General features: G+C 41.0%; 1 protein-coding gene across 1 annotated transcript in view; it reads right to left on the bottom strand.

Moving 5' to 3' along the window:
* msh3 (mutS homolog 3 (E. coli)) overlaps window positions 1-16,198 on the bottom strand; it is a 53,561-nt gene extending 37,363 nt beyond the window's left edge. Inside the window, exons 1-12 of the mRNA XM_079689488.1 lie at window positions 15,009-16,198; window positions 14,805-14,922; window positions 13,708-13,967; window positions 12,626-12,847; window positions 11,292-11,408; window positions 11,088-11,205; window positions 10,874-11,013; window positions 9,854-10,020; window positions 5,577-5,686; window positions 5,268-5,382; window positions 2,949-3,033; window positions 1,158-1,267 (exon numbers count right to left, since the gene is read on the bottom strand). Of these exons, the coding sequence (XP_079545614.1) occupies window positions 1,158-1,267; window positions 2,949-3,033; window positions 5,268-5,382; window positions 5,577-5,686; window positions 9,854-10,020; window positions 10,874-11,013; window positions 11,088-11,205; window positions 11,292-11,408; window positions 12,626-12,847; window positions 13,708-13,967; window positions 14,805-14,922; window positions 15,009-15,143 (1,697 nt within the window). The 5' untranslated portion in view covers window positions 15,144-16,198. The remainder of the gene's footprint in view (window positions 1-1,157; window positions 1,268-2,948; window positions 3,034-5,267; window positions 5,383-5,576; window positions 5,687-9,853; window positions 10,021-10,873; window positions 11,014-11,087; window positions 11,206-11,291; window positions 11,409-12,625; window positions 12,848-13,707; window positions 13,968-14,804; window positions 14,923-15,008) is intronic.
* Window positions 16,199-20,327: the final 4,129 nt, after the last annotated feature.

Raw genomic sequence — 20,327 nt, 5'->3', positions numbered from 1 at the left:
GGATTTCGTGTGACTGCGTGTAATCTGGGTTTTATACATGTTTAAATTCTGAAGAGGAGCTATCTGTATAATCTGAGGGCAGTGCCCAATCCCCAACTGTAATCCCTGCACTGTGGGAGAGAGAGGGACAAACACACACACACACAAAATACCAACACAATATCCAAATATGGATAATAGAATTACGTTGCAGAGAAGAGAAGTGGAACGGTACTGCAATAAATTAACTCAGAGATGTTTGTAGAAAAAGTGTTGCGTGTACATTTCTGTATTTGTATTTAATGACATCACCCCCTGAACATTTTTTAAGGGTTTTCGCAGAGCGGTTGTTCCTCTTTTAAGAAACACTGCTCAACTGGTTGAACAATAAGTAAATGTTCAGATGATGAACGCTGTCTTAAGTTCTCTAGAACATCCTTGTGCTACACTGACTTTTAATTAAAGGAATTATTCAAAGGATGGTAAACAGCTTTGGATTAATGCTGCATTCATGTCATATCAAGATACAATCACAATCATTTTAAATCATAATGATAGGGATATTCATTTTTTTTCTTCAAATTAAAACATTTCCTATTGGAGCTCAATAATGCAGAAGTGAATCAAAGACATGTGTCGTTCCAAGTAATTAAACCTAAAATGATTGCATACAATGTTATATTGTCCATATACAATAGTATATATGCTGTTTATATATATATATATATATATATATATATATATATATATATATATATATTTATATAGGCTGTGTATTGGCAAAAATCTCTCAATATTTATTTATGTCACTGAGCTACCGTCTACAACAAATGTTTGCATGTTGACTAGTATTAACTAAAACAAAATGTGTTATTATTCTGTTTTGAGAATCAATTCAGTATCTCAAAACATAAAACAATAACACAATATCACAACACCTAAGTGGATTGATATTTTCTTGCACTCCTACAATACACATTATTTTTAACCTACACCAGTGAAGATGATAAACATTGTAGTCTTTCACATCTGTTGCTCAGGACTATTCTTTCAGTGAAAGCATAGGAAAAAAGCACTAGGAAGACGAAATCCTAGGGTTCAGATTTATTTTGGGGCACTGTGAAACTGAATGTCAAGCCTAGATAAGCTCCTTTAGAGAGAGGGTCTCCTGTACTCACTGCGGGTGTGTGAGGGGCTGGCTCACCCAATTCCTCATCAGTCTCTTCCCAAAGGAAGTGCGAGTGTGGTCCAACACCCACAACAGACTGCCCTTCAGCCCGCCATCTGTCTGTCACCCAAAGACCGGGCACAAACACAAAACAGACGACTTCATTTGACTGTGACACAGGAAGGATAATAACATGAAGTAATAGATATGGGCAGGTGAGGGAAGCCTTAAGTAGCCAGGTGAGGAGGTTTGAACTCAGCTTGAACTCCATGTGTGACAAACATGCCACAGCAGCAGAGTCGTGCTGAACTTTTGAGCCGTCGCCCACGCAAGTCTGAACAGTCACTGAACATTTTCTTGTGATCGGAGAAACAACAATTTAACTCATCCATTACATTACAGTGTGCAACAACGCTGGCAGCTGATTTTTTCAACGTGTACAGACATCATGTGGACAGTCTTGACATATAAAAAGTATTTGCACTAGAAGGTGGCCATCCAGCCGGTAAGCTGCATGACATTTCTAGCTAGGCGGCTGTCAACACCCTTGTTGCTTGATAAAAATGGAAAACTCTCTCTACTCTCCAGTCTTTTTTTACTGAGGTAAATGTTACAAAAATAATGTTGAAGTTTGTTAAATACTACAACTCTACAGTAAATGATTCCTGACATGCACCTGTTCAGCTGTCTGTTTCGTGACCTTGCTATAGCCAGATCAATAGACCTGCATATTTTATATTTATACTTGTTTAGAAATTGGGCTCATTGAGCCAAAACTCTACACACAACCCAAATTAGAAACAACAATTACAGAGGAACATCCAACTTCTATGTCAAAATGAACTCAACACTGCAATATGTCATTTTTGATGCACACAGTAGGCATTTGAATGATGCACTTAAAGCAGCTGCTAGATATACTAATGTACTTGTATTCCTTCCTTTTTTTATTATACAGGCTCGGTGAAACATTCCAGTAAACTATTTCTACTTATTTCAATGAACAAAACGTTTGTTTGTGTACCTTTGGTGCCTTTGTTTCAGGCATGGTTACAAACATTACGTTTTTGTCTCAGCATTAACTTTAAGTGTATAGGCAATCGTCAGAGAGAGAGCACAACTGAACTCATAGTCCCTACAGACTTGACCTTACTTGATTAGAGACACTGAACTTTGACTCAAACAAAACACATAAATGCCTTTCTGTCTGAATGTTGACTTTAGCTTAGTAAAATGCTCCATATGACTATTGTTATTAACACTCTAATGTTTAGCAGGTATTCTGTTAACATGTTCTCTTCTTAGTTTAGCATTTTACATTGCTAACATCTGCTCATCAGCCAAAAACACAAAGCACAGCTAAGGCTGAGGGGAATGTCATCAATATCGGACAAAGTCTCATTTCAAAATTGGGACAATGCCATATATGGGGTTAATTCATCGTGAGGGGGATAGAGTACACAGGATAACATTGAATATTTGTAAGAACATTTTACAAAATTGATGATTTGAATTGAATTGAGAGCTTAAATGTATGGAACTGACTGACCTTTGAGGTGCTCTTTCATGCCTTTCCATAACACATTAGAAACCTGACTTAAGACTTGAAAACAGTCCTGGCTTTAGCCAACTTAATTAAAAAAGCACATTTGTCGTTACTAGCTAGAGACAAAGTGTGCATGTTTCTGCTTAGTAATTATACACAAGAGGATTATAAAGTATGTTGCCGTGTGAACCATTTATCATCCTGATTGAGTACACCCCTTCATTACACTAACTGCCAGCAGAGATGCGTCTTCACCTGATTGTTTAGGATCTCCAGGTTCCTGAGGGTGGCCGCACCAAGGATCATACCCTCCGACTCACAGGACAGATGCCGAAATGAGCTGCGTGGAGCAAGAAATCATATTTAAATACAGCTGCATAATATAATCATCCATGAAGACTAGAATGTTAAAATTGTTTTCTTTAACTTAAATCAGAGCAATTTTAGGAAAAAGTAACTGCTCTTTCTTCTTGGATTGTAAATGGAGGTCACCCCAAAATGTTGTACTGGTATAAAGGAGAAAATATGGATATTAACTCAAATCTGAAATAAGTTTCAAAAAACATTGTGGTATATATATTATTTTCCCTATCTATTACGTTAGCTTAATCTTTTTGAAATATATACTGTAAGTTAAGTCAATGAAAGTCCAAAACCCAAGGTCACTTTCCAAACAGTCTCAAGGAGGCAAGAGTAAACCCTCTCCTAAAGAAACCCACTCTCAACCCATCTGATGTTATAAACTACAGGCCTGTCTCTCTCCTCCCGTTCCTGTCTAAAACACTTGAACGTGCTGTCTTTAAACAACTCTCCTGTTATCTCCATCAGAACAACCTTCTGGATCCGCACCAGTCTGCTTTCAAGGCAGGTCACTCAACAGAAACTGCCCTCCTTGCTGTCACTGTGGAACTGCACACTGCTAAAGCAGCCTCCCTCTCCTCTGTCATCATCCTTCTGGATCTGTCTGCTGCATTCGACACGGTGAACCATCAGATCCTCCTTTGCACTCTCCAAGAACTTGGAGTTTCAGGCTCTGCACTTTCCCTCCTCACCTCATACCTCAAAGACCGCACCTACAGGGTAACTTGGAGAGGGTCCGAGTCCGACCATTGTCAATTAACTACAGGGGTCCCTCAGGGCTCTGTTCTTGGTCCCCTCCTCTTCTCCATGTACACAAACTCGCTCGGATCTGTCATTAGCCCGCATGGTTTTTCATACCACTGCTACGCTGACGACACCCAATTAATTCTGTCCTTTCCCCGCTCAGAGACCCAGGTCGTCGCACGCATCTCTGCTTGTCTAGCGGACATCTCTCAGTGGATGTCTGCTCATCAGCTCAAGTTCAACCCTGACAAGACTGAACTGCTTTTCCTTCCGGGAAAAGATTGTCCCACTCTTGACCTAACAATCAACATTGGCACCTCTGTTGTTTCCCCGACTCAGACTGCAAGGAATCTGGGTGTGACCCTAGATAACAAACTGTCCTTCACTGCAAACATAGCTGCTACAACCCGCTGCTGCAGATACACTCTTTACAACATCAGGAGGATACGTCCCCAGCTGACCCAGAAAGCGATGCAGGTTCTGGTCCGGACTCTTGTCATCTCACGCCTAGACTACTGCAACTCCCTCCTGGCTGGTCTACCTGCATGTGCCGTCCGACCTCTGCAGCTCATCCAGAATGCAGCGGCTCGTCTGGTCTTCAACCTTCCTAAATGTTCCCACACCACGCCGCTCCTCCGCTCCCTTCACTGGCTTCCAGTAACTGCTAGAATCCACTTCAAGACACTGGTACTTGCGTACCATGCTGCGAATGGATCTGGCCCTTCCTACATCCAGGACATGGTTAAACCGTACACCCCAGCACGTGCACTCCGCTCTGCATCAGCCAAACAGCTCGCTGCACCCTCACTGCGAGGGGGACCCAAGTTCCCATCAGCAAAAACATGTGGGTTTGCTATCCTGGCTCCAAAATGGCGGAATGAGCTCCCCATTGACATCAGGACAGCAGAAAGCTTACACATCTTCCGGCGCAGACTGAAAACTCATCTCTTTCGACTCCATTTCAAGCGATAGAACTATTAACAAAGCACTTATATACTAATAAAGGACTGGCTTATCTAAAGCCAGTTGAGTAGCACTTGAAATGTTTTAGCTCTATGAAACCTGATGTACTTATATGATTCTGTTTTCTTCAAGTTTGTATTTTGTTGGTCGAACGCACTTATTGTAAGTCGCTTTGGATAAAAGCGTCAGCTAAATGCAATGTAATGTAATGATTCAGTTTAAAAGTATGCATAACAAAGAAAAGCAGCAAAGTTTACCTATCTATCTATGAGTGACTGGAACAATACATACAAATATACAATTTAAACCATTTCATTGTATTTTATTTAACCAGGAAGATCTCATTGTGATTAAACATTTCTTTCTCTCTCTTCTCAAGAGTCCTGGCCAAGCTAGGCAGCAGCAGTTAAAGAAGGCAATCACCTAGTAAATGAACTGTCTAATCGTTTCAGCTCTACCAAGGATTTCATAGCAAATAATAACCTGCATTGCTGAGTGTGCAAATACCTTTCACTTTTAAGAACTCTCTCCAAGTTGAATTCTTGGAGGTACTGGATGAGGGGCCCCAGACAGCAGATCACTGGGCTCTCCAAGGATGCTACACTCGAGAGAGAGCGAGAGCCTGAAGGATACAGAAATACAAACATGTCACAGATAAAACAGCCATGAGTCACAGGCACACTCCTTACACACATCCAGCGTTTGAGAGCTGAATGGCTGTCTTGCTCTCATTGAGAATTGAGAGTATGTGAGTAACTGAGGGTTATATAGAGTCAAGGATTTAAAACCAAAAAGCACCCAGAGGCACAAACACACCTTTCTCCTGGGCGTGGCAGTAGAACTCTGTGGCTGTGTTCATGGCCGAGGTGAACTCAAACTGAGCGCTGTCCCTCTTCTCAACTCTCACTCGGTCATCAGCCTGAGCGCTGCAGGAGGACAACAGGACAGCATAGATTTAAGTTGTGCTTGTACAGATGAGTAGATGAAGGAAACACAACCTCTGATATCTGATCATTTTCCTGTCTGTGAGGTAAATTAGACACAGAAGCACTGCATGTTCCAGCCATCCTGTTGTTCAACCACATTCAGTGGACACACACACACACACACACACACACACACACACACACACACACACACACACACACACACACACACACACACACACACACACACACACACACACACACACACACACACACACACACACACACACACACACACACACACACACACACACACACACACACACACACACACACACACACACACACACACACACACACACACACACACACACACACACACACACTGCATCTCCCGATTTCTCCATTCACTTGCTCGGCGTTGCTGCTTTCAAGGACTCGGTTGCTTTGTCCGCTGTTGTTGCCAGGGCAACCAAGGCAAACACGTGGCTTTGAACACAGTGCTGCTGGAGCATTTTCTTTCTTCCACTTCCTAATGCTTAAACTCACACACAAACATACATACACACACACACACACAAGAATCATTATCTCTCACTTCAGTCACTGGTAAGACTGGGAGCAAAGATTGCATGTTAGTGATCAATAGACCGCATATTGTGCCCTCAGTGCAAACACGACCATTAATCATTTAAGCAGTCAATTCAACCATATTATGGGGTTTACGAGAACAGCGACAATTGCTGCTATCGATCCAGGGACACAGCAGTGTTGTGTGGCATCCTGCAAAACCCTGAGAGGCCCCAGGAAACAACAAATCTCATTCAAGTTTATGCCACCAATTTGTCAAAATGTACCCTTAAATAACTAGGAAACACATGCTCCGCTCTTCTGTTAAGTACCGTTTAGATTATTTTATGTTGCTTTCCACCCCTATAAAAGAAGATGATTTTTTGGTTTTTGTTGCTTGAAGATATTGAATGATATGAGTATGACACAACAGCCATGGGATCCAGCTGTGCTAAGGTAGCCAAGTAAATTTATATCTATATTGCGCTAATTCAAGATATCTCAAGACATTTCTCTATAAACCAGTCTTTCAAATATAGAGAAGCATTGATGCAACTGTATTTTGAGTTTAATGCCAAAAACCGCAAGCTAACATGGTTACAAAGAGGAAGCTATAATGCTGATGTTAAAAAGGAATCATGTTTACAATGTTTCACATGTTTACTCTAATAGCACTACACACAGAACAGAGTGTAGTGGATGGGAAGGCAAGTTTTGCAGATATTTGTATGATTTTCAAACACCAGTTTTCAACAATAAGCTCAAATTAGCTCCATCAACCTCCATTGTACTGGCGGAGAAACATACCTCTGACACAAATATCTCAGAATCTTGCAAAATAAAAACAAAAACAATTCCAAAACAAAAGGCAAATGAGAAAAGTATGTGAAATTTTTTTTTTTCTGGGTTTAATCATGTGTCACTGCAGATGTGGGTTCTTAACAATAAGACATTTGTTTTGTTTTGTTTGCCTTCGTGATGGTGATCAATCATAAGCAGTGATGTTAAAGGTTAAGGCAGAGATGTTAGAGGCAGAGGTTAATGTGCAAAACAGATCAAGGCGCTCGATTAGTATCTATTTCTGTAGGGTGAATACAAAGCCCTGAGTGGCCGTTTAAATCCATACCGACATCAAACACAAATTATGTTTTGTGTGTCGGAGTGTCTGTGATCGACTTAAAATCTTAAAGAGCAAGAGCCTTTGTGTTGACAGCATCATTCATTCAGCTCTCGATGTCACTGCTCTCATCCTGACTCATGACTCCAGGCTGAGAATAAGTAAAGTAATATTGAACCAAGATACTCCCATCCTCCCAGGGACTCATTACCTGCCTCTCCATGGACACACATACATCCCGTTGCTAGGGGGCGCTTGTCGTCAGCCAACCCCGGAGACACGGAGGCTGTGAAGCTAACGTCAGCAGCCACAAAAACCCCTCTTCTAAATCGCCTGGGTGGCTCTTGCTTTAAGATTTTTAATCGGTGGGATTAACAGCAATATAATGTGTCATTGCAAAACATCTATTTCCAAATAATTTATGCTTTTAAAGTGTCATTCATTTCAGTCGGATGAATAAAAAAAAATCATTGAGGAAAAAAAATCAACTAGAAGAATATTGTGAAAGGTCTACAGTAATGGTGATCTGTAACAGGCTTGTGTGAATATAAATGTGATGAATTTTCTATCCGAGCAGAACAGACCGAGCTGCCCTGTATTTGTATGATACAGGCTGCAAATTGAGAAGAGTCTTGTCTCTGATGAGCACAACGCTAGAGAGCAGTGCTGTTCAAACACATAATTGGAATGGCCTTTACAGGCCCATCTCCGCTATAATCACTCAACACAGACGGCTGAGAAAATGAGGAGGGGGAGAGAGAAAGACCGAGAGGAATGAATACAAATGAACCACATTTTCTAGAATTTAATTTAAACAAAGAGGGAAAAAAAGAAGCCACCGGAATAAAAAGAAAAAGGTGAATAAGGAGATATGTGCAAGTTCAAGGAGTCAAAGACAAAAAGTGGCAGAGATCCTTCCCATTTATCTAACTATTCCCCTCTAATCTAATCCACTGCACTGCCTCCCACTCCCTCGTTTCATTTTCAGAATATAATGCAATCACAGGCAGCCTCCAGAGGAGCCCGTCCCTGCTGGTGTGAACATGCTGGGTGCAGACTGTCAGCAAAGAGGATCTGAATGGCGGCACAATGAAAGGCAACAGGTTTCTGGAATTCATCAGGTCAAAAGTCACTGTTGCTGACCGTGTGAGTCAGCCGGTGAAAAGAAAACGCACGGTTTAGCTCCGTTTGGTATCTTGGTCAACACTGGAGCCTACATTCATTATATTGAGGTATGTTTTTGCATTGGCGCGTCGGTTGTAACAACAAAAAAACTCACAACTCCCTGTTGTACCTGGTTTGCGTATATATGCTCCTTATCACTGAATGGATTTGACTGCCAAATGTCTGAAATCATTCGAACCGACAATGAGAATGTGAACTTTTTAACTATGTGCTTTAAAAGAGCAGCTACTATATAAAGCAGAGTTGAAGTGAAGTGGAGTAGAGTAGTTGGGGTAAAACATTGAACAAAACATTGGGATAAAGGTAAAACTATAAGTAGTAACCCCCCCTGATTCGGTTTTCCAGATGGCTATGTGAGGTTTGTGCTGTATCTACATGCAGGAGAAATAAAATGTCCATATGAAAAACTGCTAAAAACAAGCTAATCTGCATTTATCCTATCAGTTTATAGATATAGAACATTTTACCCTGGATGGACATGAAGCTGTTTACACTGTGACTAAAATGTTAACTTTATTCAAAAATATTCACCTATATGTATTTCAAAAATGGTAAATGTTGTGCAGATTGGAAAAGAAGGATTAATTTTTAGACCCATATATATTTATTGATTGCTCCATAGGACAATCCACCAGCTGCAGTTTGAAAAATAGCATTTATTTATTTTGCCTCAGATAGAAAGTTGTAAAGCCTGAAAAAACAATGTATCATTAGTAAAGTTTGCTGGGGCCTTCAGGGCCACCAGAAAACTTGTATTAACATGTTTACACATTTGACCAATGAAATAAGCTAAATACTTTATCTTGCAATAATCTTTATTTGTAAAGCAAGTATCATAAAAACTTCCGTTTGCGAGGAAGATCACTTTATGAACTTTTAAAATAGATAAAGCCTGGTGGTTGGCCCCTTGTTGGCCCTGTGGTCCATAACTAAACAAGCCCAGAGAGATGGAGATAGAAACTGTCTACCTGTCGAGGGGAAAACTGAACACAATCCCTCAAACTCTAACTCACAAATACACACACACATTTAAAACCACACAGAACATACTGTCCTGTACTAAACAGGGAGGTTGTGGCTCAGTGGTTAGTGTGCTGACCTTCAGATCACAGGGTATACTGGTTCAAATCCCGCTGCAGTCAACATTCCGCTGTGTCTTTGGACAAGACACTTCATCCCAAATTGTTCCTGTGGTGATTGCCCTTAGTATTGTCGCTTTGGATAAAAGCGTCTAACAAGTGACATGTAATGTAAATGGGAGCAGACTGCTCTCTAGTGGCCTGACAGCAGATTACCTGGCAGCAGCGATGCTCTGCAGGAGTCTGTGAGTCTGCTCTGAGAGGTCAGAGGGCACCAGGATCTCCACAGGGTTGATCTTCAGGACACGACCCTCCAGCTCGGAGCGAGACGCATCATCAGGAAAACAATCCAGTAACACGTCACCTGTGCTGGGCTGGACTGCCTGCAAACACAAACACAAACTGAATGCACACACTCATGCTTTCCTTCTAAATCAGATTATGGTAAAGGCGTACAGCTTGTACTCAAAGTTCACGTTTTACAACCGGCTGTGATAGACATTAACTTGTTTTTTAAATGTTCTTGCAACACTTTATCCTCGATATCAGCGCAGGGCTAAAGAATCTTCCATTACCATTATGGTATTTTGTGATATAGTTAAAATCTAGAAACCTTATCTTGGAAACAAATTGAAATACTCTTAATTCTTAATAATAAAAAAAAAGAAACATCTGCTTTTGGCTAATCCAGTAGATTCAAGGGAAGTGATAACGCTTCCTCAAATGTAAGTCAAAGACGACAGATGTTCAGGGGAGAGCTGATGAAGAGCAGATTTGAAATAATCTCTGACTGCTGACAATTATTTATTTATTAATTACTGTTATGTCCGGGTCATATGGCCTAATTAGTCTATGCCGATATAGGACTTCTTATTTATCTCCATATATCATTGAATCAAGATATGATTACATTGAAGGCCATACATTATCATATTGAATTTTCTCCTATCCCACTCAATGTATGCATATTTGTAAAGTACCCCACTACTTCTCCGCATGGACCAAGCCTCCTTAATGACTACAGAGATGTAGAAATTAGATGACATTTTAATAGAGTGGTATTTCAAACCCTTTACATAAAAATAAACAAAATAATGTGTACAAAATATAGATGAAAACTTTCTCTTATTTTTACATAAACTATAAATATGAATTTGCTTTAAACTGAAGAACCTGATTCAGCTCCTTGCCTGAGAGCATCTGTAGTTTTTATGAATATGAACTGATCAGACTCACCACCAGCCCCACAGTGAGCTGCTTCTTTACTTTGTCCCAGCTCTCACTGATACACAGCAGGAAGCTGTCGAGGGGGTCCGACACCACGTCACCACAGACCCCCCCATCCACAGCCCCCAGACTGCACACCGGGTTCACATCTCAGAAAAACTGTCAAGGACACCACTTTAGAAAGACAGAAACACACACAGATATTCAGGGTCTGTAAGGATACCCTCTCCCACCAGAGTGGACTTGGTGTACAGAGCGCTCAGCTGACGAGCGAAGAGAGCGCTCTTATTGGCTCCTGAGGCCTTGATTGCAGACGTCTCAGTCTGCTTTACCACACCAACCTATAAAATAAGGACAATAATATTGAGAAACAACGTAACTCTAAACAGCTACTATATAGGAAATATATGCAAGACATATTTCACACCTTGTGTCCATGGGACACCAACCGTCGGACGTGAACAAACAGACGGTGTGTCGGGATGCTGCACGTCATGAAGTTATGATCCAGGTGACAGAAGATATTCAGCTCCTTTGCAGCAATCTGCTCACACAAACAAAGATTACATCTGTCATGGCTTTTAGATGAAGGAGGCCACGTTGCGTTTTCAGGCAAAATGATTTGGGTCTAGCAGCAGAGTATATACAATTTGAGCTTAAGAGTTAAAAGTGATGGAAATGGAGGATTCAAATGGCATGATTACAAGTTACATTTTATTATCTGAGAATCACAAATCAGTAATAATCAGATACAAATATTTTAAAAAAATGTTACAGCCACTACTAAACCAAGTTACAAATGATTTTTTAAATGTCTTTAAGTAAGATGTTTATAAAGGTCTACAGCAATAATAATAAAAAAACACAAAAGTTTAGACATGGACACCTTTTCAAAGGACATTACTGTGGGACAACCTTCTGAAGCAATTGGGGTCAGGACTCAGAGAGACACGAGGAGAGCTGGAGCTTTGATGGCAAACACTGACGGTTTATTTGGAGTTTCAGCCGGAGAATTCACAAGACATGTCACAGGCCGCGGTTTGGCCCCACGGTTGAGATGCCACAATCAATTCTGAAGAACCCTCCTGTAGCTCCAGGTTTTAACTAGTTCTGAGTGTAATGACAATATTCTTCCATAGATAGACTAAACAGCTGAGGAAACTGAATCACATTTGTTGTCGCTTATGGCTCGGGGTCATCTACACCCCGATGACCCCTGTGTTCCAGGTCTCCCACAACAATAACTATCTCTGACAGAGAGTTGCCCGGTCATAAACTGGTAACAACAACAACTTGCTAGAGCAGCCCCTCCTTATGGGAGATAACGGCTGCTCAAGGTTGGTCAGCTAAGTCAGAGGTCAAAAGGTAAACATGTAGGGCGAAATTATTCCCTGATAATTACCATTACCTGGAAATATCCTATAACCTGCATTGAAACAAATATCTACCACATGAAACATGACTTTCACACAGTGAGATATTTGTATATGTTTGAGACTGACACTACAGCAACTCAATATTGCCTATAGAGGAACAAGTGGTATTACAAGACAGGAAGGGCTGGGGCTAGCTGATTAGCATGCTAATTGCAGTAGATATCTCTGCAAAAAATACATTAGATGTCTTTGAAATAACTTCAGCACTGTACTTTTTTTCACATTCTTTTTATAATGTTAGTTAATGTTTTGAATGTTCTAGAAAAATGTATTCCGGCATATCTTAAACCTTGCACCCACATAATAACACAGATACAGTTCTCACCTCTGCATCCTCTCCAAAGAACCTGTACTTGTATCCACACTCCACAGCCAACAACGCGTCCGGGTGCTGCTGTTTCAGCTGGATCACCTGCTGCTCCAGGGGGGTGAACACTTTCTTTGAGCACTTTGAGGGGGCGTTCGAGTCTGAGGGGGGACTCAGATCTGCAAACCTTACTCCCCCTCCCCCTCCTCCTGAATTGGCAAACTGAGAAAAGTGGAACGCCTGCAATAGAAAAGACGACATAGAAATCATTTTAGTAGAAACATTTCCCCACACAAAGAATGTAGTTCTTTATTTCCAACTGATATGTGAGAAAAAATGTACTTAACGTCCCCTGAGTGATAAAATACTAGAACCAAACAATTATAACAAAGATCCCTAAAATGTGTTATATGACAGAAATGTCCACAGTATGAAAACATTGATCCTAATTGACTTCAAGCATATTGTTGCCGTTTCTGTAGAGGAACTTTTTGATACCAGCGGCAGAAGCAATGCTGGTATTGCTTTTACTTTGTGAGTCTATGTGTCTCTAATTGACCCCCACTTTACGCTCATGGCCCGATTTGGCATGACAAAACTTTACAGGTGTAGAATACATTAAACTGATTGATCTGCATTCATTTCGTATCAGCCCATGTATTGGCTAGGCTGATCTATCACGTTAGTGCTATTGTTGTTTTAATTGCAATACCTTTCACTCCGTAAAGAATATAGAATAATGAAATGAAAGGTGATTGAGTGTCATAATGTTTTTAAAGAGATCTGAGCAGAATGAAGAAACTCTTCACAGCTCAAACATTTGTGTTGGTTTGTTATCTGAAGGAAAGCTAAGCCTTCCCCTGTCTGCCAGGAAAACGTGTTTAACAGAGAGAAATTATGATGATGTTCTTTTCCACAATCCATTGATCAAAGAGCTCTATCATGATGTGAGTGTTTGTCATGTAAACACATTCTTACCTTACCTTTTTTAGAGGTTGTTGTGTCCTCTACATGTCAAGATATGGCTCAGGCAAAGAATAAAATATTGCAAAATATTTTTAAATGCTGGTATAAACACAGACGATTTACTTAGAGTTTACCTGTTTTGAAGCAGCAAACCTTGAACCCCCTTTTTCTTCAACATCCCCTTCCTCCTCATCCTCCTCTCCAGGCTGATGAAGTTTATTTGTATTGCTGTGTTGTTCAGCAACATCCTGAGGAGGCCGGATACTGCTTCCTCCGTCACAGATTTTACTGCTAGCACCATCACCGGCCTCAGTCGAGCAGGTGAAGCCTTTCAGCTTCTCCAAGGTGGAGGAGCAAAGGCCTGCTGCTCCTCGGCTTGATATGATCGGTGTCTCTAGAGTGTCAAGAAACACAGATGAAATATGACTATAAAGAGTATTAATCCATAAAAGAACGTCACAAACGTAAATATTTGTTTTCCTATTCATACATTATTACCTGGATGCACAGGATTTGCTGCCATTAATCAAGTTCGTCATACAAATCAACGCATATTAGTCAAAACGATTTAAAGGTCACCTATTATCCAAACTCCACTTCTCCATGTCTTTTATACATAAACATGTGTCCCCTCTGTGTAAAGAGATTCTGAAAGTTTCAGGAAAAAAGATTTGCTCTCCTTTTGTCTTGATCAATTTATATAAAAACCTGTCTGAAAATGAGCTGATCAGATTTTTGCCACTTCATGATGTAATAACGATTGTTTTTGGCTTATGTAACCATTAGCCAATCACCAACCAAGATAGCCCCCCACCTTATCACCTGAATCTCCTCCTAGAGCACCATTGTGTTCTTTTTAACCAAATACCTCTCAGAGGGGCGTGGCTCCTTATTTTTCATCTAAAGTAACAGACAGAGAATCAGCACTTTGGAAACAGGGCTGAAACAGAGGGGTTTATGGGATGCTGCAATGCATGATCTGTTTGGTATTTGGAGCCAAACACTTCAGAGACATGTTTTGTATATATCTGAGACCTATAACATATTGATGAAAAACAGTATAATAGGGATCTTTAACTTGTTGGTTTAAACATGATGAGCAGCTCTATCTCATGTCAATTCCAAACCTCTCCCATAAACAGGAGGGTTTAACTGCCTTGAACGGGTTTGGCTGAGAGTGACATGTGTAGGGTTAATGTGAGCATTTTTGGTTTGCGGTGCACACACTCACTTGTATTGCTCTGAAAGGAGGAAGGCTCACAGTTTAAATCCTCCACCGGCAGGTCTTTTACAGAAAGTTTGGCTCGTTTTGTTGGCAATCCAAAACCATCACCAGGGGACAGTTTCTTCTGCAGGACAAACGGTTTTAGGTCACTAATCCTATTTAAGTTACTTTTATCTGACCCAAGCATGCGTTCAATAAAGCAAACCTCACCTTGCCCCTTGAGAACTGCTGCTCGGCAGGATTCTTGTTAGTCCCACACTGAGGCACAGTGCTGCTGCTCAGACCTCCGAAGTATCTGCTGATGGAGGTCTGAGCGCTGCAGGACTTCTTCAGAGACTTTGGCATGCTTTACCTTTCTGTTACATTAGATGCATCATGAAGTATATCATTGTATGCACATGTATTGCTGTAGAATGCAGTGAGAGCATGAGTGAGAGGCTTTGGCTGTCCGGGTTTTCAAAACATAGCGGCGCATGTGCTGAGGTCACCTAGGCGCGTAAATGACGCATCTAGCGTCAGTCCAATCACAACATAGAAAACGTTTCCGGGTATGTTTTTCCAAATAATCATCGACAGGCAGTCTTACCAGAGGTTGGAGAAGTACTTAAATCTAGTGATGTTACGTATTGCGCCGAGGCTTCGGAGCGTGTGTCGAGTAATCCCTGAAGCTTTTTGTAAACCTTGTATCGAGGCTTGTATCGTTTTGGGCCAGTGACATCACCGATGACAAACGAAGCCTCGCTGCCCCTCAATACCACGTGACTGCTTCAGAAAGTGCTTCAGATCGATTGAACCACAACGCTCATACCCATGGATGTATAATAAGAATGATATTACCCTTCCTGTACCCGGGCCCGGTGACACGATGGAATTAAGAGAGCTCAGACCCTCACTTATATAGAGGTCAGAACATGCCATAAGTATAAATAAATGAAAGCATACATACATTTAGGAATAAAAACATGAATAAATACAGGAATAAAAACTACTCAGTATTTTCAGGTAGATCCAGTGTGTGGGCTGTGGCTCAACTGGAAAGCAGACGACTCTCATCCGCAGGGTCCCTGGTTATAATTATTGATGCATTTGAGTGTATTATCAAAGCTGGTAAAGGTGCAACTAGTTCTAATTACTTTGCAGGGTATTTGTGAATGTTACTCCAGGTGTAACTTAAGTTTTAGTTAAGAGTTGATTATATTTCACATCATAAATTCCATATAATATGTAAAGTAACTAAAGGAAAGTGTAAGTATAAGCACACAAATTACCTCTGAATTGTAGTGGAGTATACTGTAAGTACAAAGTAGCATAAATTAGAGATACTCAAAGTACCTCAAATCTGTACTTAGTACTTGAGTAAATGTACTTAGTGACTTCCCAACTCTGACCATAAGTAGCAATAAAAGACACATAACTGGGGTCCGGTTATGACACGCAGCTGAGAGGTCGGGCGGGACGAGGCTCCGACGAAATTAATATATTTCTACCATATTTAGTATCCAAATCGAGCTACTTGTGACCGAAAACATTTGCCAATATAGGCTTTATTTCGGATAATGTCGAAAAATCGAGGGAGAAGACAGAAAGACGATAAAAAGACAGAAATTGGAACTCTACACGAGGACATCACGGACGAACAGACACCTAGCGATAGCACGATGCTAGCCCAGGTGGACTATAGCCAGGATGAGAACCAGATCTTAGCAGCCATACAATCCATGAGAAATGACTTTTCTGGACAACTACATGAAGTGGTTTCTTCCAACCGAGAGATAAAAGAAGCTATCGGGGCAGGGCCGTGGGAAGTAGGGGTGCTGAGGGTGCTGCAGCACCCCCTGGTGGATGACAGGGGATCTGCAATTCTACAAGATATAATACTAATATAATACCAAAAAAATGAATTTTCAGCCTTGATGTAACAACATTCATAATTAAGTAAAGATAACACCCTTTTCACCCGGTTACATTTTCCATTTGCCCCGTACGATGGGCGCTGTAGTGATGAAAGTGGGGGATGCTGGCTTATCAGGCGCCCGCAGCTCACAGCCAAAGTGAGAGAGACAGAGAGAGGGGGTGCACCGGTACCGGCGGGGATTGTTGTTAGCTTCTGCTGCGCTAACGGATATAAGAAGCTGTTTCTACAATAATGTGGAGGGAGAGCTCTGTCCTGTCAGACTGAGAGGTTCATTGAGGTAAAGGACTCTGAGGGCTTAGATAGTTCACTTTAGTCTAAGTTATCTCAGTGGGTCTCAAACGTATTGATCACAATTATGTAAACAAATATTTCCAAGGCACACCTTTATAATTATTAGGATAAATAAAAACAGGTTTGAAATCATTCCAATGTATACTATAGGTCAGTAAACCAAAAATATTGTTTAAAGTTGGAGAGATTTAAAAATATGCATAAATAAATAAATGTTAACTGATAAAATAAGATATGAATGAACAACAAAAATAAAATAAGTTACATTTACTTGTTATTGGCTATGGTAGGTTATTGGAAATGTTCACATTCTTATTTGATTGATAAAATGCAAACCGATCTTTTTCATATGGGTGTTTTGAGTTGTACCCCCTAGATCAGTCTCTAGTAATTGGGCGCTCAAAGTGCACCAGATTGAAGCATTTTACTTTAAAATGTTTAAAAAATCTTCCCGGGGGGGCACCCCCGGACCCCCTAAAGGATGTGAAGTCCACCCCCCAATTAAAACATGTTATAATACTAAATACATTTGAAGCCTTTTTATATAAGCTGTCCACCATGTCAATATGCTTCTCTTTTCATAGTGTATTGGTCTTTTGTAGAGGTTTTTTATTGCCAGCTAAAATATTGCCTTATAGACAAGTTTACGCGCCAAAACACGGGTAGCGCCATGACACTACACAAATGCACTTCATTTCCGCCGGAAGTCTTTTGCACAGCGTCTGTCGGTGTAAACCGATGTAAACAGTCAGACGGGCACTGGTGTAAACACAGCGATTTCGATGCTAACAGTGATGCTAGCTTGGGAACACGATTCTACTTCTTTGACTGGAGATGGCGTTACTCTCCCCCACCCGAATTCAGTGCAAAACTGGGAGGATAACATGACGACGTGGCCCAGCATAAAACCAAAATAAACTGCCTTATTTAGGTCATGCCCACAGGAGCCAACAGTTGTCTGTTGTTTACATAATGCACAATTTACATGATCTCTTTATGCTGTGCAATATATCATATGTGCCTGTACTGTTTGAGTGAAAATAAAGTTTGATGTAATTTAATTTCATTATTGCACTGTTATTGCATTATTGCATTTCATATGTTCCTTAGAGTGCTACAATTTCTTTTAACACAGTTCATCATTCATATTAAGCTCATACTGTACATAAATAACACTGAATGAATTAATTGTTGAGAGGAAACTAAAGAAATGGCTTCAACAAGAAAGATCACATGTTTAATCCTAACAGGTATTACAAATTAAAATATAAAAGCAGCCCACACAATTACATCACTATGAAAATATTCATATATAATATTAAAAAATACAATGCATGCAGTATTTGTTGTGTTTATCTGTATTTAATGAACAACATGGCTGGGTGCTGGGTGCTGGTTTGTGGTCGTAGCACTCTATCTAACCACTCGTTCAGGTGCTTTCTCGAGTGATTGCAACCAACTACCGCACACGTAGTTCCCGAACCACTTTTCTTCATGTTGTAATTGTTATATCCTCTTTGTCTCTGCGATATCAGTGCTTTGTCGGCACAACGGAGCTAGCTAGCAAAACAAACCCAGTCCGCCAAAACGGAAGTGCATTGCATCGAAGGGAGGAGTTCAGGATGTAGAGCGGAAACGGCTCAATAACTTGTGTATAGGGCAGCACATTGGTCAGAACCAGCCCTGGCAGGGCCGTGGGAAGTAGGGGTGCTGAGGGTGCTGCAGCACCCCCTGGTGGAGGACAGGGGATCTGCACTTCCACAAGATTAAATACAAATATAATTTTTTAAAAAACGAATTTTCAGCCTTGATGTAACAACATTCATAATTAAGTAAAGATAACACCCTTTTCACCCCGGTTACATTTTCCATTTGCCCTGTACGATGGGCGCTGTAGTGATGAAAGTGGGGGATGTTGGCTTATCAGGCGCCCGCAACTCACAGCCAAAATGAGAGAGATAGAGAGAGGGGATACCGTGGGGATATCGCGGGGATACCGCGGGGATACCGCGGTACCGGCGGGGATTGTTGTTAGCTTCTGCTAGGCCAACGGATATAAGAACCCGTTTCTACAATAATATGGAGGGAGAGTTCTGTCCTCCTGTCAGACTGAGAGGCTCAGTGAGGTAAACGACTGAGTGTTTAGATAGTTCACTTTAGTCTAAATTATCTCAGTGAGTCTCAAACGTTTTGATCACAATTTATGTATACATATATTTCCAAGGCACTCCTTTATAATTATTAGGACAAATAAAAACAGGTTTGAAATCATTCCAATGTATACTATAGGACAGTAAACCAAAAATATCGTTTAAACTGGAGAGATTAAAAAATATGCATAAATAAATAAATAAATGTTAACTGGTAAAATAAGATATGAATGAACAACACAAATAAAATAAGTTACATTTATTTGTTATTGGCTATGGTAGGTTATTGGAAATGTTCACATATTTGATGAATAAAATGCAAACCGATCTTTTTCATATGGGTGTTTAGAGTTGTACCCCCTAGATCAGTCTCTAGTAATTGGGCGCTCAAAGTGCACCAGATTGAAGCATTTTACTTTAAAATGTTAAAAAAATCTTCCCGGGGGGAGGGCACCCCCGGACCCCCCTAGAGGATGTGAAATCCACCCCCCAATTAAAACATGTTATAATACTAAATACATTTGAAGCCTTTTATATAAGCTGTCCACCATGTCAATATGTTTCTCTTTTTGTAGTGTATTGGTCTTTTGTAGAGGTTTTTCATTGCCACCTAAAATCTTGCCTAGAGGGCAGCACATTGGTCAGAACCAGCCCTGGTGTCATTCCCACAGCACCCCCCATTTGAAACATGTTCCCACGGCTATGAGCCCTGGTGTCATCCCCACAGCACCCCCCATTTGAAACATGTTCCCACGGCTATGTATCGGGGCATTTTCTGAAAGGCTCACAGAGGCAGAAACCCGCATTAGCACAGCGGAGGACCAGATCGCTTCGCTAGCAACCCAAGCTAATGCTACGCAGAAAACAGTCCAGAAGCTCATCTCACAGATGGAAGAGCTGGAAAACAGACAACGCCGCACCAATCTGAGGTTGGTTGGACTACCCGAAGGATCGGAGAGTGGAGATGCCCGTACATTCCTAATGACATGGCTTCCCAGGGTGCTTGACATTGAAACGGGACAGCCATTGAATATAGAGCAAGCCTACAGACTGGGGAAAACGCCGCAACAGACCCGGGAGCAGGATGGGTCGGATAAAACCCGACCACGGATTCTTCTGGTGAAATTCCTCACATATCGAGACAGAGATCGAGTAATGAAAGCAGCACGTCTG

Source organism: Notothenia rossii (assembly GCF_949606895.1).
Source record: "Notothenia rossii genome assembly, chromosome: 6".
In the NCBI taxonomy this organism is placed as follows: Eukaryota; Metazoa; Chordata; class Actinopteri; order Perciformes; family Nototheniidae; genus Notothenia; species Notothenia rossii.
The sequence above is the reverse complement of the archived record's forward strand: the minus strand, read 5'-3'. Positions and strand labels throughout refer to the sequence as shown.